We start from the raw sequence: 21,024 nt of genomic DNA on the forward strand, positions 1-21,024 counted from the left end.
TACTCAAATTTTGCGTGCCCGCTTTATCTGACCCGAGGAACTTTCAGTGTAATTTCCGGAAAATTTTGTTCCGGGACCCTGGAATCCCGAAAAACCGTGTCTTATACACTTCAATTTCAGTCGTTCGGGAGGTCGTACCAGACCCTGTTTCTTTTTCTCCTGGTTTTTCCATCACACGTCCGAGGTCATTTCAGGAGTTAACCTATTCGATTTTAGCCTCGGATAACGAGTATTAATACATTTTTCACGATTATCCGATGTTCGACGAATGCTGGTTTATGGCATACTGGCACCCCCAAATGTCTTCTGTTGCTACTTAAATTTTGCGTGGCCGCTTTATCTGACCCGAGGAAATTTCAGTGTGATTTCCGTAGAATTTTGTTCCGGGATCCTGGAATCACGAAAAACCGTGTATTATACACTTCAATTTCAGCCGTTCGGGAGGTCGTCTTAGGACTGTTCTTTTTCTCCTGGTTTTTCTATCACGCGTCCGAGGTCATTTCAGGAGTTAACCTATTCGATTTTAGGCTCGGATAACGAGTATTAATACATTTTTCACGATTATCCGATGTTCGACGAATGCTGGTTTATGGCATACCGGCACCCCCAAATGTCTTCCGTTGCTACTCAAATTTTGCGTGGTCGCTTTATCTGACCCGAGGAACTTTCAGTGTGATTTCCGGAGAATTTTGTTTCGGGACCCTGAAATCCCGAAAACCCGTGTCTTATACACTTCAATTTCAGCCGTTCGGGAGGACGTACCAGACCTTGTTTTTTTTTCTCCTGGTTTTTCGATCACGCGTCCGAGGTCATTTCAGGAGTTAATCTATTCGATTTTAGCTTCGGATAACGGGTATTAATATATTTTTCACGATTATCCGATGTTCGACGAATGCTGGTTTATGAAATACTAGCAACCCCCAAATGTCTTCCGTTGCTACTAAAATTTTGCGTGGCCGCTTTATCTGACCCGAAGAACTTTCAGTGTGATTTCCGGATAATTTTTTTCCGGGACCCTGGAATCCTGAAAAACCGTGTATTATACACTTCAATTTCAGTCGTTCGGGAGGACGTACCGGACCTTGTTTCTTTTTCTCCTGGTTTTTCGATCACGCGTCCAAGGTCATTTCAGGAGTTAATCTATTCGATTTTAGCTTCGGATAACGAGTATTAATATATTTTTTACGATTATCCGATGTTCGACGAATGCTGGTTTATGAAATACTAGCAACCCCCAAATGTCTTCCGTTGCTACTAAAATTTTGCGTGGCCGCTTTATCTGACCCGAAGAACTTTCAGTGTGATTTCCGGAGAATTTTGTTCCGGGACCCTGGAATCCCGAAAAACCGTGTATTATACACTTCAATTTCAGACGTTCGGGAGGTCGTACCGAACGATTATCCGATGTTCGACGAATGCTTGTTTATGGAATACTAGCAACCCCCAAATGTCTTCCGTTGCTACTAAAATTTTGCGTGACTGCTTTATGTGATCCGAGGAACTTTCAGTGTGATTTCCGGAGAATTTTGTTCCGTGACCCTGGAATCCCGAAAAACCGTGTATTATACACTTCAATTTCAGCCGTTCGGGAGGTCGTACCGGACCTTGTTTCTTTTTCTCCCGGTTTTTCTATCACGCGTCCGAAATCATTTCAGGAGTTAATCTATTCGATTTCAGCCTCGGATTACGAGTATTAATACATTTTTCACGATTATACGAGGTTCGACGAACGCTGGTTTATGGCATACCGACACTCCCAAATGTCTTCCGTTGCTACTCAAATTTTGCGTGGCCGCTTTATCTGACCCGAGGAATTTTCAGTGTGATTTCCGGAGAATTTTGGTCCGGGACCTGGAATCCCGAAAAATCGTGCATTATACACTTCAATTTCAGCCGTTCGGGAGGTTGTACCGGACCCTATTTCTTTTTCTCCCGGTTTTTTTATCACGCGTCGAAGGTCATTTTAGGAGTTAATCTATTCGATTTCAACCTCAGATAACGAGTATTAATACATTTTTCTCGATTATCCGAGGTTCGACGAACGCTGATTTATGGCATCCATGCACCCCAAAATGTCTTCCGTTGCTACTCAAATTTTGCGTGGCCGCTTCATCTGACCCGAGGAAATTTTAGTGTGATTTCCGGAGAATTTTGTTCCGGGACCCTAGAATCCCGAAAAACCGTGCATTAACACTTCAATTTCAGCCGTTCGGGACGTCGTACTGGACTCTGTTTCTTTTTCTCCCGGTTTTTCTATCACGCGTCCGAGATCATTTCGGGAGTTAATCTATTCGATTTCAGCCTCGGATTACGAGTATTAATACATTTTTCACGATTATACGAGGTTCGACGAACGCTGGTTTATGGCATACCGACACCCCTAAATTTCTTCCGTTTCTACTCAAATTTTGCGTGGCCACTTTATCTGACCCGAGGAACTTTTAGTGTGGTTTCCGGAGAATTTTGTTCCGGGACCCTGGAATCCCAAAAAACCGTGTATTATACACTTCAATTTCAGCCGTTCGGGAGGTCGTACTGGACCCTGTTTCTTTTTCTCCTGGTTTTTCTATCACGCGTCGGAGGTCATTTCAGGAGTTAACCTATTCGATTTTAGCCTCGGATAACGAGTATTAATACATTTTTCACGATTATCCGATGTTCGACGAATGCTGGTTTATAGCTAAAGTTGATCATTATTACATTTACGCTCCCCGTGAAATCGACTCTCAAGTGCTACTAAGATACCGTGCGCCTGCGGTTTAAAATTTCTCATCATTTTGGTAAGGGCTATATAAATACAAACTCAAATGATATTATTGTACGTATATATAATACGGAGTACATACATAGGGTCTATTAGGGAGTAAATATTAAACATATGCATGCTGAATCGTCCATTGAAGCATGTCGTCAAGCCAATTTAGGAAGCAGAAGGTGGACTAGTAGGAGCGGTAAGAGACGGTTCCCAACCTGAATTTTGATCATTAGTCCCTGTAGCTTTCTGGAAGGATCGGCGCAACATGGAGTACATGACATCTTTACTCATCTCCAACCGATGCAGCTTGGGAAATGATTTCCTCATATCATAGCAATCGAATTCCATCTTAGGCAAGTAGTGAAGACGGAGTATCTTACAATTGACTTCAGGGTTAAGCTTGGAAATATTACCCCCTTTTATGTACAATTTCTTGAGCGGTATTATTGGCGTAGTAGTAGTAGTAGTCTTCTTCTGTTGAGCAATTAGATCTAGAATGTTTGTCGATGTGCTCTCGGACGCAGCCTCCATCTCAAATTTGGCAAGTTTTGGTGGGAATTTATAAGAAGCGGCATCAAATTGAACCTGTTGATTATTATGAGGAGAACACGCCCCGACCCAAGTTATTTTCAAGTGGGTAAGACTCTGCAACTCGCAAAGAGTTTCAAGATCGGAGTTTGTAGGAAAATTGAAGCGCCTAGTTCGTAATGTTAGCATCCAAAGACATTTAAATTGGGAGGGATTAGAAATAAAAGAGGAGTTGGGAGGATGATCCTGTTGACGAGGAAGAACGAATCCCTTAACCACTCTAAGCATAGCACAACCATCAAGAACATTAGCAGGGTGATCGAGCTGGTAACAGTCAGACATGTCTAAGTATCGAATATGGATTATAGTCTTAAACTGAGGGAGAGATTCTAAGTTATGGCAACCTTTGAGAATCAATACATTGAGGTATCTACCATCGTTTTCATTCTTGTTATTATGGGATGGAGTCGAAGCAGTGACCTTCGGAGTAACATAAGTAGATAGGCGGAACTTACCAACCTTGTTGACGAGAGCTTCATATCCGGATGCATGTTGTGGATCGTCATGTTTCTTTAGCTCTTCAAGACTTGACATGGTTTTCCGTACAACTTTGTCAAAACACTCTTTCGTAGTATACTCATCATCATCGAGTTTATTCAAGTCGTTAATTAAACCAGTAATGACCTTCTCGACTTCATCATAAATATTATTTTCAGTTGGTTTGGGTATAGTTTTGGCTTTATCAAGTTGTTTTGCAAGAGATTTGCCATGATGCATAAGACAGGAAACTAGATTAATAATATTTGACATGATATGATAATGATTATTATAGATTTTATAATTGATTTTATACGGGATTTAAAATTATATAATAGTTCCTTGAGTTTGTTGTGAGTGATAAGACAAAGCATGGAATAAAATATAAGTTAAGTTAAGAATAATGTTTTAATTCTAAACGTAACATCCAAGATAAGTAAAGAATCAAAACGTACAATGAACATAAGTGACCCGAGTAGTAGTAGTAGTAGTATGTATTAGGGATGAGTCGAGTTGAAATTAATAGAGTTGAAGTGAACTCAACCATGCACAATGAACATAAGTGACCCGAGTTTAGGTGATGAATTATCCTAAAGTCTAAACTATAATATTTTAATTTACTCAATTCATCTAAACATACAGAAATTTTTATTTAAGGCGGACATTATCCATCTTAAACTTAAAATGAGACAATTATCATACCACTTGTATATATAAGACAAATATATTGTGGTTTTTTTCCTTATACATTCTACGTTTTTTTTATTTTTATATTTTCATATTTATTTTAAATATTAAAATGATTAATTGATAAAGGGTAAAATAGAAAGTTTAGTTTCTCCTTCATTGCAAAGTATTAACAATAGTAGTATTTTCTTGGTAGAAAGATGTTTGTGCGGAGTTTATTTAATTCATTAAAGTATAAAACTACAAATGAGTAGACCCGGGCTAGGGTCGGGCTCTCCTACTCAGACCCGGGCCAGGCCAGGGGGAGGGGCGGGCTTGGCCGGGTTGGGATATGCTTGACCTGGTCCGAGCATCAACTGGAAGACTTGAGTACACTTGACTACATACGAGCGGTTTACTTTTGCAGAAGATTCGTCCTTTGAAGAGGACACACTAGTTTCTGCACCCATTACTCCTACAACACTAAAGATGTCGACCTTGGCAAGTCATTCCGAACCCACCATTGATTCTATTCCTAAAGGCTTTAAACTCCCTACCACTGATAAAGGGACCTTTGAGATCAAACCGTCTTACATAAGCCTAGTAGAGCGAAATTTATTTGGAGGAAGAGCTGGAAAGGACCCTGCCAAGCACATGGAGAAATTTGTCACATATCGATGTTCTATTCCTTTGACAGCTGGGGTGACTCAAGATCAAGTCAAACATACACTTTTTCCTTTCCCAGAGAAATTTGTCTCAGTCTCGGTCTCGTGAACATTAAAACTCTACGTATTAGCTTAGTCCGTCTTCGACACAAATTCAAGGCACAAATTCGTAACAGTTTCGATTCTAAACACCACCAACACCCAAAGATAAGTAAAGAATCAAAGAATTACTTGCCTTAGTTTCTCACTCAAATGTTTTTCACAATTAAATAATTCGCAAAACTACAATATATGCTCCGAGAATCGAAGAAGCTATGTTCGATAACAGTGAAAGTCTAGTTTTCATCAGCATTCTTGATGTTACATAATCAGCTTGCTGTCATTTAATTTGTGTATGTCCCTCATACTTGTGTTGCCTATGATAAAAAGTCGATCAGGGAGACGCACTTCATAAGGTAATAAACCCGAATCATTTCTTTTTCAAAGGTTCTGTCTAGCTGACACCTTTTGATACCTTTACTTGTGTTTGAATTAACAACTTTAAATCACAAGCTGTCATGGTCTCGATCAGTCTCAGTCTCAGTCTCGGTCTCATGGTAAATTGAGTATATAACATAGCAAGACGGACACAAATTTTACTGCTGTAGATATATTCAAAAAATAAAAATAAAATTACTTTAAAATAGATAGACCTTGGAAATTTTGGTAAGGGCTATATGAATACAAACTAAATTGATATTATTATTGTACGTATATATTAACAACCCATTCGTTTCTGCATCGTATATGATACGGAGTACATACATACATACATACATACATACATACATACATACATACGGAGTTGTTAATATCAAACATATGCATGCTGAATCATCTATTGAAGCATGTCGTCAAGCCACTTTAGGAAGCAGAAGGTGGACTAGTCGGAGCGGTAAGAGACGGTTTCCAACCTGAATTTTGATCATTAGTCCCAGTAGCTTTTTGGAAGGACCGTCTCAACATGGAGTACATGACATCTTTACTCATCTCCAAGCGATGTAATTTGGGAAATGATTTCATCATGTCATAGCAATCGAATTCCATCTTAGGCAAGTAGTGAAGACGGAGTATCTTACAATCGACTTCAGGGTTAAGCTTGGAAATATTACCCCCTTTTATGTACAATTTCTTGAGGTGTATTGCTACATTATTAGTACTCTTCTTCTGTTGAGCAATTAGATCTAGAATCTTTGTTGATGTGTCGTCAGAGGCGGCCTCCATCTCAAATTTGGAAAGTCTGAACGGAAATCTAGAAGCAGCATCAAATTGAACTTGTTGATTATTATCAGGAGAACACGCCCCGACCCAAGTTATTTTCAAGTGGGTAAGCCTGTTTAAGTCGTAAAGAGTTTCAAGATCGGAGTTTGTGGGAAAATTCAAGCGCCTTGTTCGTAATGTCAGCTTCCAAAGATATTCAAATTGGAAGGGGCGGAAAATAAAAGAGTTGCGAGGATCAGCCTGTTGACGAGGAAGAACGAATCCCTTAACCACTCTAAGCTCAATACAACCATCAAGAACATTAGTAGGGTGATCAAGCTGGTAACACTCAGAAATATCCAAGTATTCAAGTTTTCGCATTATCGTGTTAAACTGAGGAATAGATTCTAAGTTGTGGCAACCTTTGAGATTCAAGAAAGTGAGGTTTTTACAATAAACAGAAGGCAGTATTACTAACCCAGACACCCCTTGAAGACTTAAAAAATCCGTCAAGGAATTGTTCAAAAGCTTACTCAGGGAATCGACATCTTCAACCACAATGTATTTTCTGGGATCATCATTCCAGTTACCCAATTGCATCATGTTAAAGTATTGGTTTGTTAACATGTTTAGTCTTTCGGTGGTGAGATTACAAGCATCCGTGTTTACCACGCTTGTATGGACTGGTAACGATGAAGATAAAGATAAAGATAAAGAGTTTTTCTTCTTAATTGTAATCTCAGCAAACTCGAAATTTTCCTCTTTATCCTGAAATTTGGACCAGATTAAATTGGGCATCTTATACTTGAAACCTTCCCTTTTATTATTTTTACTTACATTTTCTGCAAATGTTACTACTGGTTCAATCAATTTCATCTCCACTAATCCCGTTAGATGTTTTTCGAAATCCGACTCTATGCCATGGTCTTCTATTTCATCAAGGTATTTTTCATACCTCCGAGGGACAAACCAAAGGACTAAGTCATTCTTCTTAATATTCGTCCCTCGAGGGAGCATAGCAAAAAGGTTTAACAAAAATCGCTTCTGCACGCCAAAGGTTTTGTATGCATCCAACAAGTTAAAATCAATATCCTCATTACCATTATCATTGTTATTATGGGCGGAGGTTGAAGTAGTACCCTGAGTTGAAATAACATCAGTAGACAGACGGAACTTACCAACCCTGGTGACGAGAGCCTCATATCCGGTTGCATATTGTGGATCGTCGTGTTTCTTTAGCTCTTCAAGACTTGAGATGGTTCTCCGCACAACTTTGTCAAAACACTCTTTCGTAGTATACTCGTCATCATCGAGTTCATCCAAGTCTTTCATTAAACCATTAATGACCTTTTCGACTTCATTATAAATATTATTTTCAGCTGATTTGGGTATAGTTTTGGTTTTACTTTTTTGTTCAAACATAGTTTTGGCTATATCAAGTTGTTTTGCAAGAGATTTGCCATGATTCATAAGACAGGAAACTAGATTAATACTTGACATGGTCAAATAGATGATTAATCTTAGAGTGGGTAAAAACAAGTAAAGAATTGTGGTTAATTGTTATAATTTTATATACCGGGAATTTAAATTATATAGTATGTTCTTTGAATTTGTTGTGACTTGTGAGTGACAAGATAAACTAAAGCATCAAATAAAAAAAGTTAGGCTAAAAATGTTTTGATTCTAAACACCAACGTCAAGACAAGTAAAGAATTAAAGAATTCCTTGCCTTGTTTTCTCACTCAATGTTTTTACTCTTGTGATTCACAAAATCACAATTAAACAATTTACAAGACTATACAATACTCTCTTTGTCCCAGTAAATAGCTTACACTTGCTTTATTTTGTGAAGGGAAAATAAAGCAAGTGTAAACAATTGACTGGAACGGACGGAGTACAATATACGGAGTAACTTATATACGGAGTATATAAGTGGCTTTTGTAAAAAAAAAAAAAAAAAAAAAAAAAAAAAAAAAAATTGGATATTATACGGAGTATCATGTTATTAGTTCGGATTATCTCATCTTCTCTCGTAAACAATTGACAGGTTCATTTCATATCATATCATACTCTTATACCTCAATCCATAGATGAATTACTGCGTTGGCTGTACGTATACACAGAATTAAACGCACCTCTGGATGTCGTCTGGCAGCGGCAGAATCATACGCGCAAACCCAGTCCGAGCGAAATAGTTTTTAGTTTCCGGATTGAGTAGAATTGTAACAGGATGGAGCTAATAAATAAGGCAGTTAAGTAAAAGAAGATGCGTTTATCATCATGTCAAAATTCTGAATCACAGCTGTACAACCCGTCACGGTCTCAAGGAGCATCTACAACTTGAAATGGATTTTTATTTTATTTTTCGAAAACATCAAGAACTAGTTTTACAAATTATACTGGAACAAGAACAGTACAATTTACAGTCAAAGAAAAAAGGCACAAGGACACTTTTCTTTAATTTCAGAAGACGGTGTTTTCCCAGAATATATCATCCAAGTGAAGGGTCCAAATAATGATATTTTTGAAATAATGGGAGCGAATAAATAGTTACCGTGTTTTGCAAATATCTGCGCAACTGATGCACGTTTCATCCAGACAAGAAGTGCCAGTGATGATCTGTAGGAAGATGTTCCTTAATTTTCTCAAGTATTTTTAGTATGTCCAAGAATGAAGGCCTCTGGTTCATGTCAGCAGCCCAGCACTGCTCAACTAACCTATATAGAAGGAAAAACTACAAATCAGACTCGATAAAGCGCAACTCAAACAGTGACTTGATGCAATGTGAAATCTTGAATGGCTTTGTTTATTGGTTAGTCTTCTAGTCGAGTAATACGGAATTTGTAACAACATTCCGAGACTGAAGGCCTCTTCTTGTAGTATTGGCTCAAGGGCATGTAATACGGAATTTCGCATTCTTAAGCACTACATATAAGAGTGAGGAGTATCAAATATCTACTTGTATAAAATAGTGAACATTCAACATACTCTCTCAGTTCAGGGATAAATCCCTTGGCCCTAAAATTAGGACGATGACCTTCTGCTACATATTTTGCTGCCTCGTAAGGTTCATAACTTGACATTGGGGGGTCTCCCTCAAGCATCTGAGAAGTTACAAAACGATGAGGAATAGAATTGAAAGGACTCAATTACCACTCCAAAATCATGATTATGAGCTCACCTCGTATAATATCATGGCAAAAGAGAAAATATCAACTTTTTTGTCATATTTCCGATGCTTGAATACTTCAGGAGCCATATAGCGATCTGCAATCACAAACAATAGTGAGTACAGGTCAAGAATACAGTCCCATTCAGTTCAGAAGTAAGATAACCACTCACAGCTTCCTGTTTCGCCAGTCATTTTGTAAACATCATGAGCATGTTGAACCCTGATGAGTTTGCTCAGTCCAAAGTCTCCAACTTTTAAGTGGTCTGCACTTGAGTTGACTAAAAGGACATTCCTGATAATATTGACAACGGCATCACATGAACAAAATGGGGGTCAGACACATCTGCGTCAAGCTAACAGCAATGGAAGGCAAACAGATCCGCATATGAAATGATAAATTGTTACAACAAAATGGAAGAACATAAAATACACATGGATGCACTAACCTTGGCTTTAGATCGCGGTGGATAATAACATTCGGCTCATTATGGAGATAAGCCATTCCTCTGAGAAAACAAAAATCAGGAACATGGTTATCGCATTGAGGTTATTGTAGGTATAAATAATGCCTTTTACATCTGGTAGAAAACTTAATGACACAAATATGCAGTCAATTTGAGAGTAGAGGAGAACAAGGAAGCCCTCAATGATTTTTCTCTTGGTTCTTCACCATTGAGTTGCATTTAAAAGAGTATTAAAGGGTTTTAGAAGTCAGTTAAAAGATAGAAACAGAATGTATCTCGCCCGTTCTTATAGTTTTACTTTTTCGTTCTGAATTTCTCATAAGAAGGTGGACATCTTTTCAACCACCATCAGGCCTCAAATTGTCATACTCCTTTTACAAATGAAATAGTCAGGAGTAGACTTTGGTTATGTATCACATGCACTATTCCGTATTAAGTTTCGCCAAAACGACCTTGATGTCTACTCCTTTTACATTTCAGCACTCGACCAGAATTTTAAAATATCAGATGACCAAAAAATCTATAAGCATATCTAGCAGCAAAGTTGACTCCCAGATACCTTGCAATATCCATAGCAAAATTAACTGCTGTTGTGGGACTCAAACGGCCCTTTTCCTTGAGGTATTGATGTAGATCACCCTATCAAATCAATGAAAGCACTCATAAGAATAACTAATATGCTAAAACAGCCAAAACTTCTAATCAATGCATTTTCTGTCGGCAGAGACAGCTTTCAGCTGAATGTAAAATCACTGTACCCCTCGTAAATACTCAGTAATCAACATTAGAGGCTTGTTATCCGTAACAGCTCCAAGGAATTGAACAATATTAGGGTGACGAAGCTTCACCAACAAATTGACTTCATGCCTGAAATCCTGACTGAACAAGAAGTTGAAAGATAAACAGCAGGTAGATTACACATGTTCATGAAATGCTAGCAATTATTACACTGTTTGCTGTTTCATCAAACTATGAAAGTAAAGAGAAATTATCAAGTTGACCAGGCAGAGATATCGCATTTGAGCTACACACAAGTCATATCTATTGAGCATAAACTTCTATCTCATAAACGCATAGAGTATAGTCTTTATAGAATGGCATGAGCCTAATTCTTCAATAGCTACAGCTTATGGCGGCGCAAAGAGGTTCAGATGAACACAACCTTAAAAAGAACACACATTTTTAAAATATAATTTTCAATTTAGAATATTCCCTTAAAGTAAGTCTTCTATTCATAATAGAAGATATATAGTTAACATCTATTCACATTTTCAAAATACTATAGTTAAGGGGCTTGATTGCTAAAAGTTATGGGGTTCAATTACCACTTTTGCGCTTAATTTAGTAATTCCCGTTACATATAGTGGCTAATTAGTGTCCATTATATCTAGGCACTGTGGGTATAGTTGATAGGGGCATAGTGCTACCAAAAGATGCTATGTTTGAAGGTTGATCTTACATAACCAGTTTATCTTGAGACAGAGACGGAAGTATGCGCTTGACTGCAACTGGAGTTCCTCGCCAATAAGCTTTTAAAATTTCTCCAAAAGACCCCTGCACAGATTGGGGCCCATCAAAGCCAGATTTTAATATAAAAAGGCCAACTGTACACACTAGATTAGGAAGTCACTTCAGAACATCCGCAAGCACAGCAAAGAGTTGCTGAATAAATAACATGAACAGAAATAAGGATACACAACTAACCAGCTATTTTGAAGGCTTAAAAGAGTTGTTTTATTTTTCCAAAATGTACCCAATCACAGAAAAGAATCCACCTTATTTTCTGTTTCTTTTCTGAATAACACCTCGTGAGTCGTGACATAATTTCTTGTGAGGGAGATAGAAGTCATTAAACTCATGATGCAACTCATAGTATCACATTCTCATCACTGCAAAAGATTTAGAAGAAAAAAGACCAGTTTGGAATGAAAAGTATCACACCTTCCCAATCATTGCCGAGTTTGAAAAGTCCAGCTCAGATGGGTCAATCTCCCAGTCACATTTGTTCGGCTGAGGAGGGGGTACAGCTCTAGGTTCAAAATGGCTCCCGTTTTGTCCCTGCAGAAAGAAGATAATGAGAAACTACACAAATGGATACAATAAAATATCAGGAATAATAACAGGGCACGGTTTTGAATGTAGCAGTATGCAAAACAGCATTTACAGGTTCGCCATTCACGGACAAGCCTAATGAAACATATGTGATTGTTCTCACAACATAGTAACCAACATAACTCTCAAAACTTGATCACTGTCTCCCGTAACTAGTTTTTCCCAACGGATTAAGGAAATTCCTTGCAAAAAATATTCTACGGGCCTATTCTTATAGGTGACAATTTGACAAATGAAGTGAATCAAAACTGAGACCACCCACCCCATCATATACTTAAAAGCTCATCATATTCTTCGATGCTTACAAGTTACAGTTGTCACCTAATGGCAAGACTCTCCTTGGATACTCATAAAAATTAATGATAATGGTATGCCCTTTCTGAGTCTCAATTTAACGCACATGAACATGCTTGGTAGAAAAGGCCTCTGGCCGGATGGTTATGTGTAGCAGTCACAAAAAACAAAAACTTACGTAAGACAAGCCGCCATATGTCTTTAGAAGCTCAATCATTCCATGTTTTTTTGCTCCTTCTGCATCAGCTAAAGGCTGTCACATAATAAAATAACCATTGCTCAATCCAGCCAGCTGCACAATGAAATTGTCTCGACGCCAGCACAATAACACCATTATAACGCTAATATATGGAATACAAAGTCTATAACCAATCACAAGTAGTTACCCTAAACCGAATCAAAGATAAAAGCATGAATTAACCAATCTTATTTGTAATCACTAGCAGGAAACACAACATTTTGCTAAAGATTTTTCGTTAGGTTTGTAATCAAATGAAGCAATGATTGATAATATTCATAAAACAAAAGTTCTGTCCATGGGCGTTGTGCGCTCACATTAAGGACTTTGTCTCAAGATCGGCCACAATGCTTTTCACAATTGCCATAGAGTCTCAAAGGTCATCCGTTATCTACAAAGGTCATGGCAAAATCTCTCTAAAGTACAACAAATTTTGGGCAAGTTACCATCAAGTCCGCAATAAAGAGTCATTGTTCAGTATTTCACATTGAGATTGAGCGAATTTTTTGATGGTGCACCCATTAAGTATGGAAAGTGCCAAACATTGGGAACTATCCTAGGGGTATAGGCGTATAGCGCTGTGACAAAAAGAACATTAATACTCTAAAAAGAATTGATCTTTCTCAACTTAAACTTCTCTTTTTCCCAAATAGCTACAGATTCCTACAGATTTATAAAAATGTTAGGATATATATTTGAAGCGGATGCATATACTAAATGAACAAGTTTCCTAATTTCAAAATACAGTCCTTCAACCAAGAATTGTTTCTGCCACGAGACGGAATTAACTTACTCCATATAATGCATAGCCAAACAAAACAAGCAAGCTCAAATTCAAGCATATCAACTAAAGCTATCATATCAGCACCTACAAAACTGAAGTAGATATGACACATTTACACTTGAGGTAATGAAACGGGACCGAAAAAAGGTATTTTTTGCTAGATTTAATAGCCATCACTTTCGGATAGATATTGCATTTCGTTATGCATAGTTGCATACCATAACTAGCAACAAAATCAACCTCTTTATCGCAAAATTCCATATTTATCCAATCTTAATTTTTCTCGTTTTTACCGCTTTTGTTAAGTTCAAATCTCGCAGTCAATGACTCAATTCAAACAATTACTCCATTAAATGAATGTGGAGAAAAATGATTGTACATCAAATGTACTACATCTGACTTAATGAGTTTTTGTGTATTTTTGTCGAGTACTATAAAGTTTATAAGTTACGTCTTAGTTTTATGATATCAAAAATCAAATTTTTTTGAGCTTATATGTAATTTTTTCAGTTATAATGTAACTTTTTTAGATTAAAGTTTAAATAAATAAACTCAAAAACTTTATAATAAAACTCAAAAATTTTAGATTAAAACTCAAAAAGTTTATTTTAATGCTTAAAAACTATACAATCTGATGTATTACATCACATGTATAATCCGGTACTACCGAATTGGAAAACTGTAATTCCACATAATCCTAAATTCAAGCTTAGTAATTCCATCACACAAACATCGGAACAAAATCACTCGAGAAAAAAACATAAAATAAACCTACGTACTCCGACACTCCACTAACTTTGGTTTCGTGTCACGTGGCTTACGTTCACTTTGACACTTCATTTTAGACCAAAAAAATTGCAAACTTCGAACAAAATAAACGTATACGACACTTGCAGCCGAGTCGGAGTAACAGAATTACAGAAATAAACAAATAATATTATCATATGACAGAAAAATGATAAAATTATGAAGAATTACAGTGTTTTTCCAGCGATCTTGAGCATTAACATCAGCACCAAACTCGATCAAACACTTAGCAACATTAATCCAACCGTGAAGTGAAGCGACATGAAGCGGAGTACGATTATCATAATCTCTGGCATTAACTAAACTCGGATCTTCTTCAAGAAGCTTCCGTACAGCAACGGCGTCGTTTTGATGCGAATGCCACAAAATCGCCGACGTTTTACTTACTCTCGCTTTCTCCTTCTGCTTATCTCCTGCATTCTTTACCTGTACCGTCACCTTCGCCGGCGAGTTTTCCGACGAATTGTCGCCGGCGTCGCTCATATTCCGGGTTTTCCGGCGAATCGGATCAGATTTAATTGAATTGAATCGAGTTAATTTGTGTTCTAGGGATTGGAAATGGAGGAATTTGGGGGAAGTTAGAAGAGAGAGAAAGAAAGGCGCGTAAGAAAGAGAGAGGAAATTGTTGGTGTTTGTCCGTTATTCTGTTGTGATTTTTATTGAAGACTTTTTTTTTTTAAATAACGACTCAATGTCGAGTAAATTTCGTAGTCTTATGTAAGGCGTTTTCACACAAAAATAGTGTAAAACAGTAAAAGTAGTTATTAATAAAATTATTTTACAATTAATTTGTGCAAGGCCTTCCTTATACACGTATTTGTATTTAAAAAAAAGTTAGTTATTTGAGCCGGGTAGGACCACTAGGGTGGTAAAGCTCTCCCTCATGAGTTTTAACACTGTTGCTGCGTTTCCAGGGCTCGAACACGAAACCTCTGTTTCAGTTAGAACAACCCCCTGTCAGTTAATCTAAATAGTGTATTTCACAAACTTTTCGTCATACATAAGACTTTGTGAACTTCAAGTGTATTCATATGATGACATTTAAAATACGTACATCAATTTAAACTTTGTTTTAATTAGTGTGTAATATATTTGACTCGGAATTTATAATATCTGTTGAATTGATCGAATGTGTGTTATATACACTAGCTTTTATGCTTTTTTTTGTTGACCAGGAGTATCCTTTACCGAATTGCTGGGGTAATCTCCTTCGGAGTACTGTTAAGTGTTAGTAGCTTTTATGCTTTTAGTTCCTTTTTTTTACTTTATTTGCATATTGTTAGTAGTTGTTTCATTGTTTGTGCAATAAGTGGAGAGTGTGCAAAGCAAAATGTGTGAAGGATACATGGTTTACCAAGTTTATGGTTGTTGAAATAGTAGTATGTGGACGGAATAAAGATTGTGCTACTTGTAGCTTTTGCCTTTTGGGGAAGTATAAGTACATTATGTCACACTCATGTGAAAACAAACTCGTACGTGAGACTATTTATAGTTTCTTCGTCTTAATTATTTATTTAGCTCTGATTAACATACCCCTAAAAAGCTTGTTACTGGTTTGGGTGGGTGTATCATCGTTGGTAATGAGGTTGTGTCTGAATTCTATATCAAAGGAAGTGCTAAAAATGCTGAGCAAGCGGAAACTTTAGCAATTAAGGAGGCCTTGAAGTGGGCGCTCTCTCGCAATATCCTTCATGTTACCATTTTCTCTGATTGTTTACAGGTTCTTGCTCAAGTCCTAAAGTTTTCTCAACTCAAACATTGGATTAGGAATACTGTTGAATATATCACTGAAGTAGCGGCAAACTTTCACTGCGTTTTTTTTGCTTATGTCCCTAGAATTTGTAATAAAGCCGCTCATAGGCTAGCTAAACGTGCTATTAAATTGTAGAACTCGTCAAAAAAACAAAAAACAAAAACATACCCGTAAAAGGATGACTGTGACGGAAGGAGTATGCTACAGAGCGACAGGGCATATAAGCATTAGATGAATAGCACTTGGTGGACAACAGTTGCAAGCTATCTTCAATCTCAATGGAATTGTCTATAGTCAAATGTAGAATGTTCTTCTGGAAAGGCCAATGCATTCACACAAATAATTGATGATCAGGAAGAGAAGTATGTCATCACTTTGTTGAAGGTGTGGAAGAAGAATATTCATCTCATATATTCATATATATCATGTCAAGTCATGTCATTATATTTATGTACCCAGATTTCGATTTTTCTATACATGTTTAATCTATACATTGCCCTGTGGCTTCCTCCATAGGAAGCTTGGCCTGGTTTTTCCTACAATGTACGAAGAATATGTCAGTCTTCCAGGGATTGCTTACGCGCTCTCAACTTAAGCTGAAGGCTGTCGGGTTGAGGTGGCGTCCTGCCTCTCCGGAAAAGAACAGCCAAAGCTCTTGAGTTCCGACAAAGCTCGAAAACCTGCACATTGAGTGGTTACTTCAGCTGATTTCAGTACTGAATGAATTACAAAAATTTAACAAGAGACTCATCTCAAAAACAAAACCAAAAATGGACACGCGACCTTCGTGGCCTCGTATCAATATATAATATGCGCCCAGCACATTAACTAAGTAATTAACGCATAAAGTCTGGAATCAAGAGATAATTAGTCCATAATATGAGTCAGTCTGATATTATTTTTATCATGAGATCATCGCTTATAAGAATTTGTGTTCTTACATATGATGCTTCAATTTCAGCAACGCCGTCACAGCCTTGACCCCCACCCTGCAGTAAATCACAGTATCTGGCAGCGTCATTTTGATCTTCAAATACCTGATGCATACAGAAATCAATCATACTTTACTTGAACCATGTACTCGCAAAGGAACGACATCATAAGCGGTGGCAGACCCTTAAAAAGTTGTTTACATCGTCATACTGGTTTCAATTATTTCAATACCAAAATTGGGCAATACGCAGACACACAAAAAAAGAGTTTAAAAGTGTCCTAGGAGTCTAGGACCCCATATTGTTATACAGGTATCTGCCAGTGATTGTAAGATAGGCAGGAGGATATTCATAGGCTTCTTCGTCACCCTTTACTCCTCCGGGGCATAGAATGTGATGATTCTGATATAAGTATTTTTCATTTGTTTCCCTTAACATAACTTTATGTCCGTACAATCAAGCCATTGACTCGTTTAAAAATGAGATAAATAACGAGAAATATGTATGCTGAATGCACACAGCGGTCTCATATGAGTTTCTACCTACACAAATAAGAGGGAGCAATGACTCACAAGTATTCCCTCCCTCACATCCTCAACGACCATTTGAAACTTTTTGCCACTTCGGGATTGCTTAGGTTGATTTCCGAAGTCAGAACCTCGTTTCAGTCCCTTCGAGAACAGTATTCCGAGCTCTTTTTCAACTTCACTGTAAAAAAAATCCAAACATTAGCACAGAAACTAATATGTAATCTCAGAGATCAAGATAAAACATAACAAGAAAAAAGCTTCTCATCAAACCTGCGATTCATTCGAGTTTTCATGGTGCATAGTTGATTTTCCTTTTGGGTGAGAACATACACTGGTTTTGAAGTGTCCCTCCATGGATTGGCATCCAACACTGCAAAGGTGAAAGTGTACATGAAACTTTTGTGCCGTCACACAGAACTTACTACAACTTAAGTAAAACTGAACACAAATATCATAAATCACATCTTGCATGGATATCGAATAAATATATGCATTTAGAGCACTCTTTTACATACAGACTGTATCTTTACTGAGACTCACGAACGGCAGTTGGTATTTGAAAATAGACAAGTGCAGCTTACTCTAGTCACATGCTACATCCAGCCACAATTAGTAGTATACGCAATTTCTAATAAAACACCTAAATATTTAGATCTTGAGCGGTTGCTCAGATATCCTTATTACTCCCCCATCCCATTTTTGTTGTCCCCTTTCCCTTAAAATTTTATCCAACAATAATTGTCCTCTTTCTAAATTTAGTAAAGGAAAACTTTAATTATCCAATACTCCCCCTGGATAACTAGCAACCACCATAACCTCCATAGAATCAATATCTCAACTTTAATTTAAGGGTAAAGTTGGTAGTTCAGTATTTTCCTTAAATCCTCCCAATATAGAAGGGGGACAAAAAAAAATGGGATGGAGGGAGTATTATATAGTTATTCTCCCATCCTTACACTAATAAATGCACGCACATGAATAAATAATTGAGCAAATATCAGAAAGGGTGCCAATTTAACAGCCTAGCAACCTCCATCAAATAGGCGTCATTTGAAAGGACGGACAAATAACAGCATCAAACATCGTTTTGAAGAGATATTTATAGTGTGGGAGAAAGGGGGCGGGGTACATGACACAACACTACTGGCAACTAACAAAAACATATGCGACCAAATATTAAGATATTCAGTAGCCTATCCTAACTATTTGAGCTTGATCCTAGCTCCTACAGATGTACTCCGTAATACATAGCACAGTTATCCTCAACTTTTAGGGTGTGTTTGGATTGAGTGATTTGGAGGGAAAAGAAAGGGAGGGAGAGTAGAGGATTGAAAATCCTTTGTTTGGATAGCAAATAAGGGTGGAGGGAAATGGAGGGGGAGAGATTTGGAGGGTTCCATTTTCCCTCCTCCAAGGCAAATCATAATCTCTCCACAATAGGCAAGATTTGGAAAGAAATTGTATCCAAACACCACATTTCATTTGCCCTCCCTTTCCCTTACCTCCCTTTCTCTTCCCTCCTTCCCCCTCCCCTTCCTTTCCCTCTACTTTTGTTATCCAAACACACCTTAGGGTGTGTTTGGATAGCAAAAATGGATGGAAAGGGAGGGGAGAGGGAAGGAGGGAAGGGAAGGGAAAGGGAAAGAAGGGTAAGGGAGGGGGAATGGAGTGTGGTTGTTTGGATACAATTTCCCTCCAAATCTTGCCTATTGTGGAGAGATTTTAATTAGGCTTGGAGGAGGGAAATTGGATCCCTCCAAATCTCTCCCCCTCAATTTCCCTCCACCCTCATTTGCTATCCAAACAAGGGATTTTAAATCCCCTACTCTCCCTCCCTTTCTTTTCCCTCCAAATCCCTCAATCCAAACACACCCTTAAACACCGTCTTTTCTCACTGTTGTAACCGTATACATACCGAGTTGTCCAAGAAACAGAAATGATAGGGAAAACATTCTGTTAGGTCACAATAAAAATCTTCAACAGTGAAAGAACTCTTTACTCGTATTTGCAATGGGATTAGGCCATGAATAAAAGCTCGATACTTATCCTCAAATTCAGAAATTTATAGTTACCTTTCACCAACTGAAACAAGTATTAGCCAATCAAAGCGATGCGGGGTAAAAGCTCAGTCGGTGATGTTGAATGACGAGTCCAACTACAGTGGAGCAAACGACAACAAATGGATGAAACATTTCCACTCCTCTAATTTGCTTACTAACTACTCCAGTACTCCGTACAATATAAAAATCCCCCATACGAACAGAAAGATTCTTCACAAACAAACTCTCAAAATACAGCAAGTAGAGGTAATATCTTTCCGAAGTAACTAGCTTTTGCGCCCCATTTACAACTTGATCCAAGTTACCGCATACGAATCAAAATTGTCTTGCGACCTCATCCAGACTGTACCATGTATTCCCGCACCACCACATGGACCATGTAAGCCACCCCTCCGGGGGTGGCAGTGGCCAAGTGATCATCGCCTCAGCTGGTAGTCGAACGCGGGACCTCTCAACTCCTGCATTTCTGCAAGCTTCAAGGTTTAACCCGGCTACCACTGCACTAACACCACTTGGTTGACTTATAGTTACCGCGTAGGAATAAAACTTGTCCTACCACTCATCTAGATTCTAGACTGCACCAACAAAATGTGCTCATCTGAGTTGTGTAATCCCGAATTAGAAACACCAGCAAAGATTACATAGAGCACGTGATTCATGAGTGTCGCAGTGTCTTACAGACTCCGGCCTATTCATAGACATTACTACCTCAATAAGGTCCAAGGACTCGTACTTAAAATTAAATCGGGATTCGGGAATTGCACAGCTCCAATTATTACGAAACAATAAAGAACACAATCCTTAATTCACATTTGATTAAAATACGTCTCACAAATAATTAAAAAACATAAATAAATGATTGAGACGGAAAGAATACCATCATAGCTAGAGGAATCAATAGACTGATGAAGATGCCGTCGAATATCATATGCACGAGACGAAACCTGTTTAACAAACTCATCAGAAGTACCGGGAATCGTGCCATCCAATCGTAAGGCTTTATCCACTTCCACGTCATCCCCTTCTGATTCTCCTCCCTTAGCTTTACACATCACTTGCAGCACAACTCTATTCTTCCATATGCTTCTAGAACGTTCGAAACGATGACGTGGAGGGAGGAGATAGGATACAGTGCAGCGGCGGTGTAGGGAGGTTACCGTGTGCGGCGGTAGCATGATTGATGGAGATACTGATGATATTGAATCCATAATTAATTTGTTTCCGTAAATTTCGGAGAAATTTGTGAAATTATTTGATTAATTTAGAATATGTTGGTTTTTTTTTTGGGTTTTTTTCTCTTTTTATTTTATTTTATAATTTTGTGTTTCTCTTTTATTGCGTGCTACTGTGTTATTTGGAGGACAATTTCAAGATTATAACGATAAACCAGCCGGCGTACAAGTCAACTTCATTTTACTCGAATTCAAGTTTAATTCAGATAGTTTCCGTCCAAAATAAATGAAAATGGAAGGGACCCAGCTCCTCAAT

The 21,024-nt window shown here is 37.9% G+C and overlaps 3 protein-coding genes across 3 annotated transcripts; all 3 read right to left on the minus strand.

The window, feature by feature from the left end:
• Positions 1-2,753: 2,753 nt before the first annotated feature.
• LOC141598760 (uncharacterized) lies at positions 2,754-4,090 on the minus strand. Its single transcript, XM_074418520.1, has 2 exons — positions 3,795-4,090; positions 2,754-3,713 (listed from the first exon to the last, which is right to left on the minus strand). Exons 1-2 carry the CDS (start codon positions 4,058-4,060, stop codon positions 2,921-2,923), a joined length of 1,059 nt encoding a protein of 352 aa, XP_074274621.1. The 5' UTR covers positions 4,061-4,090; the 3' UTR covers positions 2,754-2,920.
• A 4,634-nt stretch (positions 4,091-8,724) lies between these two features.
• Positions 8,725-14,912, minus strand: LOC141598761 (serine/threonine-protein kinase VIK-like). The gene is made up of 11 exons (XM_074418521.1): positions 14,433-14,912; positions 12,611-12,685; positions 11,968-12,084; positions 11,486-11,580; positions 10,785-10,905; positions 10,586-10,665; positions 10,009-10,068; positions 9,733-9,854; positions 9,572-9,657; positions 9,379-9,494; positions 8,725-9,107 (listed from the first exon to the last, which is right to left on the minus strand). Exons 1-11 carry the CDS (start codon positions 14,742-14,744, stop codon positions 8,981-8,983), a joined length of 1,311 nt encoding a protein of 436 aa, XP_074274622.1. The 5' UTR covers positions 14,745-14,912; the 3' UTR covers positions 8,725-8,980.
• Positions 14,913-16,364: 1,452 nt separating this feature from the next.
• On the minus strand, positions 16,365-20,919 carry LOC141598762 (uncharacterized). The gene is made up of 5 exons (XM_074418522.1): positions 20,414-20,919; positions 17,747-17,846; positions 17,519-17,654; positions 16,956-17,051; positions 16,365-16,694 (listed from the first exon to the last, which is right to left on the minus strand). Exons 1-5 carry the CDS (start codon positions 20,742-20,744, stop codon positions 16,572-16,574), a joined length of 786 nt encoding a protein of 261 aa, XP_074274623.1. The 5' UTR covers positions 20,745-20,919; the 3' UTR covers positions 16,365-16,571.
• Positions 20,920-21,024: the final 105 nt, after the last annotated feature.

Source organism: Silene latifolia, chromosome 9 (assembly GCF_048544455.1).
Source record: "Silene latifolia isolate original U9 population chromosome 9, ASM4854445v1, whole genome shotgun sequence".
NCBI classification, from domain to species: domain Eukaryota; kingdom Viridiplantae; phylum Streptophyta; class Magnoliopsida; order Caryophyllales; family Caryophyllaceae; genus Silene; species Silene latifolia.